The 3688-nt window shown below is 42.0% G+C and overlaps 1 protein-coding gene across 1 annotated transcript; it reads right to left on the reverse strand.

Annotated features, from left to right (window-relative positions):
• Nucleotides 1-434: 434 nt before the first annotated feature.
• LOC119807717 (regenerating islet-derived protein 3-beta) lies at nt 435-3143 on the reverse strand. Its single transcript, XM_038319819.1, has 6 exons — nt 3135-3143; nt 2764-2844; nt 2107-2225; nt 1789-1926; nt 914-1040; nt 435-667 (listed from the first exon to the last, which is right to left on the reverse strand). The coding sequence occupies exons 2-6, from the start codon at nt 2837-2839 to the stop codon at nt 600-602; spliced, it is 528 nt and encodes a 175-aa protein (XP_038175747.1). The 5' UTR covers nt 2840-2844; nt 3135-3143; the 3' UTR covers nt 435-599.
• Between the last annotated feature and the right edge of the window lie 545 nt (nt 3144-3688).

The raw sequence follows: 3688 nt of genomic DNA on the forward strand, positions 1-3688 counted from the left end.
AATATATTTTATAGAAAAAAATCAATTAAGAATGGTGCACAGGGCCAGCAAGATGGCTTGGTAGGCTAAAGTTTCCTCCCTCCAATCTGATGACCTGAGTTGATTTGCCCTTATTCCCAGGGGAATCATTAAAAATAGCTGGACAAAGTGGTTCACATTGATAAACTCAGTCAGTACTCCTATGAAGCAAAGGAGTTAGGAAAATTACCCTGACCCTTGTGAGTTTACTATGTGGCAAAAAACAAGAGAAACCTTGTCTCAAAATATAGAAGGCAAGATCGGATTCCCAAAAGTTACCCTCTGATCTCCACAGTCAAGCTATAGTCTTACACACCCATATTTACACAATACATAACATACTGATAATAAATATTATTTTAATGAAACACAAAAACTCAAAGTGTGACTCAAGCTTTATTATTGTTCTCTGAGACTTGAGACCACCCCAGCCTATATAGACATGACATGACTATGACAGCATCTAAAAAGAGCAGATGTGGGATTTGATATGAACTGTGGTTAGGAGATGCTCTTTACATTTGGACTCTTGTCTGTGATGAGCTTCAAGACAAATGCAAGCTGTTTGTTTTTGGATAAGCTTATCCACTGAATTTGCAGACATAGGGTAGCTTCACATCACAGGTATTATCTCTCCATTTCAGAAATCCTGGAAAGAGAAAAAAGGTTAAATAATTGGGGATATGGATCTTGAGAAGATAATGAAGAAATGCCTCAATCTGTGGCTTCAATTTAAAAGTCACTCTCTCACGCTCTCCAGTGGTACAATCCAAATGAAGGAGATATCCAAGATGCCAATAAAGAAGATGAGAACAAAACCACATTCCATTTCCTAGCTCAGAGGTGCCTGGAAATGTGAGAAGATGGGTATGCCTCTAGGTAAGGTGGTTCTTACCTGAAGCTCTTGACAAAGTGCCACAAAAACCACGGTCTAAGGCAGTGGATGGATTCCTCTCCCAGTTAAGGTAATTCATCACATCACTGTTACTCCACTCCCATCCACCTCCATTGGGTTGTTCACCCTGATGACGAGGGAACCAGATGTAAGTTAGGGTCCTGAAAGCTCTGCATGTATGAAACCTTCAATGAAACTCTGGATTCCCTTCCAACCTCCACAACTCAGTCGATCAAAATTTTCAAGAACATAGCATTAGAATTATTGCTGCCTTCATTTCTACTTATATATCCTAAAACTACTGATAAAATTAGGACCCACTGAAATTTATTTAAAATATAAATGGTAGTAAATCAGCAATTTCCTCTAAAATGGAAGTAGGATGTTTATTCTATATTTCTTGATAATACTGTATGCAGGCCCCCTGAAACTGACAGTGAATTCTCCCAAGGCCTCTTGTGAGACCTTTCTAAAAGTCAGTAAGAGCCGGGCGGTGGTGGCGCACGCCTTTAATCCCAGCACTCGGGAGGCAGAGGCAGGCGGATCTCTGTGAGTTCGAGACCAGCCTGGTCTACAAGAGCTAGCTCCAAGACAGGCTCTAAAGCCGCAGAGAAACCCTGTCTCGAAAAAACAAAAACAAACAAACAAACAAAAAAAAAAAACAAATAAAAGTCAGTAAGAGTCACATGAACTTCATCTGAAATCTAGGAATCCTCATAGAGCTCAGCTCTACAACAGACCCTGATGGTTTCCCTTGTTTCAGTGTAACCCCGTGTCTGACCTCTGTGTCTTTTAGGGCTCTTTCTGGGAAGTCTCAGCAAGTGTGCCTATGTGATAATGACATGTGAGAGTAAATAGAGAAGAGGAAATCGTACCAGGGTGGGGTCATGGAGCCCAATCCAGACGTACGAGTAGCTGTTCCCTGTGCTCTTCACCAAAGAGGACAGGAACGAAGCCTCAGCTCCAGTGAGAACAGACACGAGGTGCCCTGAGGGCCTCTTTTGGCAGGCCAGCTGTGTGAGGAACAGAATAAAACGGAGTTTTAGGCTTCACTGGATAATGACAAGGCAGAGGTAAGTGAGGGGACAAGCTATACTGAAAGTCAACTATTCACCTCGGACACAAAGTCCTAGAGAAAACAGAACACAACATCCGCCATGACCCACGTGTACTTTCCACACCCCAGCACTCACTTCTGCATCGAACCAGGTCTGTGGTATCCGAAACAAGGCATAGCAGTAGGAGCCATAAGCCCTGGAGCCTTGCGGACAACTAATGCGTGGTGATGGCGCTTCCTTCGGGGAATCTTCACCTGGGGTGGAGTAAGATGAATAGAGCAATGGGGTGAAAAGAAAAGTGGAACTTAGATGGGTTGGTCAAAATAGGCCTGTTTTGGTAAGCTATTTCTTGGAAGGAAATCATTATCAAGTCTCCGTGCAGTCTTTGAGACTTTTTATAATGTGCAGACCTAGTAAATGACGCAACCTCTTTTCCTGTTCCTTACTATCTATTAGTTCATGACTCCACCAACTCTAGGCTGATAGGCTTAATTTCTGCTGCCTATCCTTCTTTTCCCATGGAGTTCATGGATTATCATCATTTCTACCTGTTCATTCTACCAATAGAAATTATAGCATCATGACAAAATGACAAATCCTATTATTCCACTGGTGACAGACCACCATGATACCTTCCACAATCAATGCCCGGGGCAGGGGGATTCAGGATGGTGGAACTATCACAACCATTTTCCAATATGGATAACCATCATTATTCCTTATGAGACCTTCCTCTACTCCATGATCCTAAACACTCACACGAAGTCAGTGCTAGAGACATAGAAGTCTTACCTTGAACCTGAGAAAAGAGCATCAGGCAGGAGAGCAGCATCCAGGACATGCTGGTGAGTGCTATGCGAGACAGCATCTTGCCTGTCAGGGAGGAACAATCAGAGTCACGCCAGGTGGTGTGGATAGAGAATGCAGGCAGAAAGGACCATAACTCTCCTTCTTTCACTAGTTTTGCAGGGATACACTAATTTTGTCCCATCTCCCCGCTGTGGTCAAGAAATCCGTATTTCTTTCTTGCTCTGATAGCTCCATACGTAGTCTTTCCTGAGTCATAAAGCTCTGTGTGATGTGAGAGCAAAAACCATGGAACACCTTCCTGTAGTGAGAAGTGAACCCTGCAAGGCTCTCATTATCTTCCAGCTTCTACTTACCTATCTTGCTGAGAGGGATGGTTTGTCAAGGCAGAGATGGCCATGCTTTTATAACAGGATTTGAGGGAGGAGCACCAAAGTGAATAACTGGAATGCTTATGCAGGTTAGAATGGTGGGTAGTGCTTGGCATGGACTAAGGAGGTTCCCGGAAAGAACAGGAGGATCTTCCTGGCAGAGATGGAGAACTTTCACAATTACCTCCTTCCTATTAGCAGGACTGCTTTACCCTAGGTGTGAGTGAAGTTTAACCTTCCACACCCTTTACTAGATATTCTGTTCCAGGAAACAGAAATGAACTACAGCAGTATTGGAACATAAATTATGCTGTGACATAAATTTTAGGTATTATTATATGGGCAGTTAAGGAAAATAAAGTGCTAGATAAGGAAAATAAATGTAAGACTGTAATAAAATCAATATGGAAAATCACAATTGTGCACGCATTTCTTTACACCTGTCTGAAATACTTAAAACAAATTAGCAAGAATTCAGTAAATTAGACAACTTCAGTGAAAATTAATTGATTGCAAATGATAAATTCATAAAATAATGA

The sequence above is a fragment of the Arvicola amphibius genome, chromosome 2 (genome assembly GCF_903992535.2).
Source record: "Arvicola amphibius chromosome 2, mArvAmp1.2, whole genome shotgun sequence".
Classification (NCBI taxonomy): Eukaryota; Metazoa; Chordata; class Mammalia; order Rodentia; family Cricetidae; genus Arvicola; species Arvicola amphibius.

What these genes read in the sequence shown, in the direction of transcription:
- LOC119807717 (XM_038319819.1), bottom strand. Translation starts at nt 2,839, where the DNA reads ATGCTGTCTCGCATAGCACTCACCAGCATGTCCTGGATGCTGCTCTCC. An exon ending in GCTCTTTTCTCAGGTTCAAG is followed by an intron (nt 2,226 to 2,763) that starts GTAAGACTTCTA and finishes ACTCCACCCCAG; the next exon opens with GTGAAGATTCCCCGAAGGAA. An exon ending in GGCTCCATGACCCCACCCTG is followed by an intron (nt 1,041 to 1,788) that starts GTACGATTTCCT and finishes CCTCGTCATCAG; the next exon opens with GGTGAACAACCCAATGGAGG.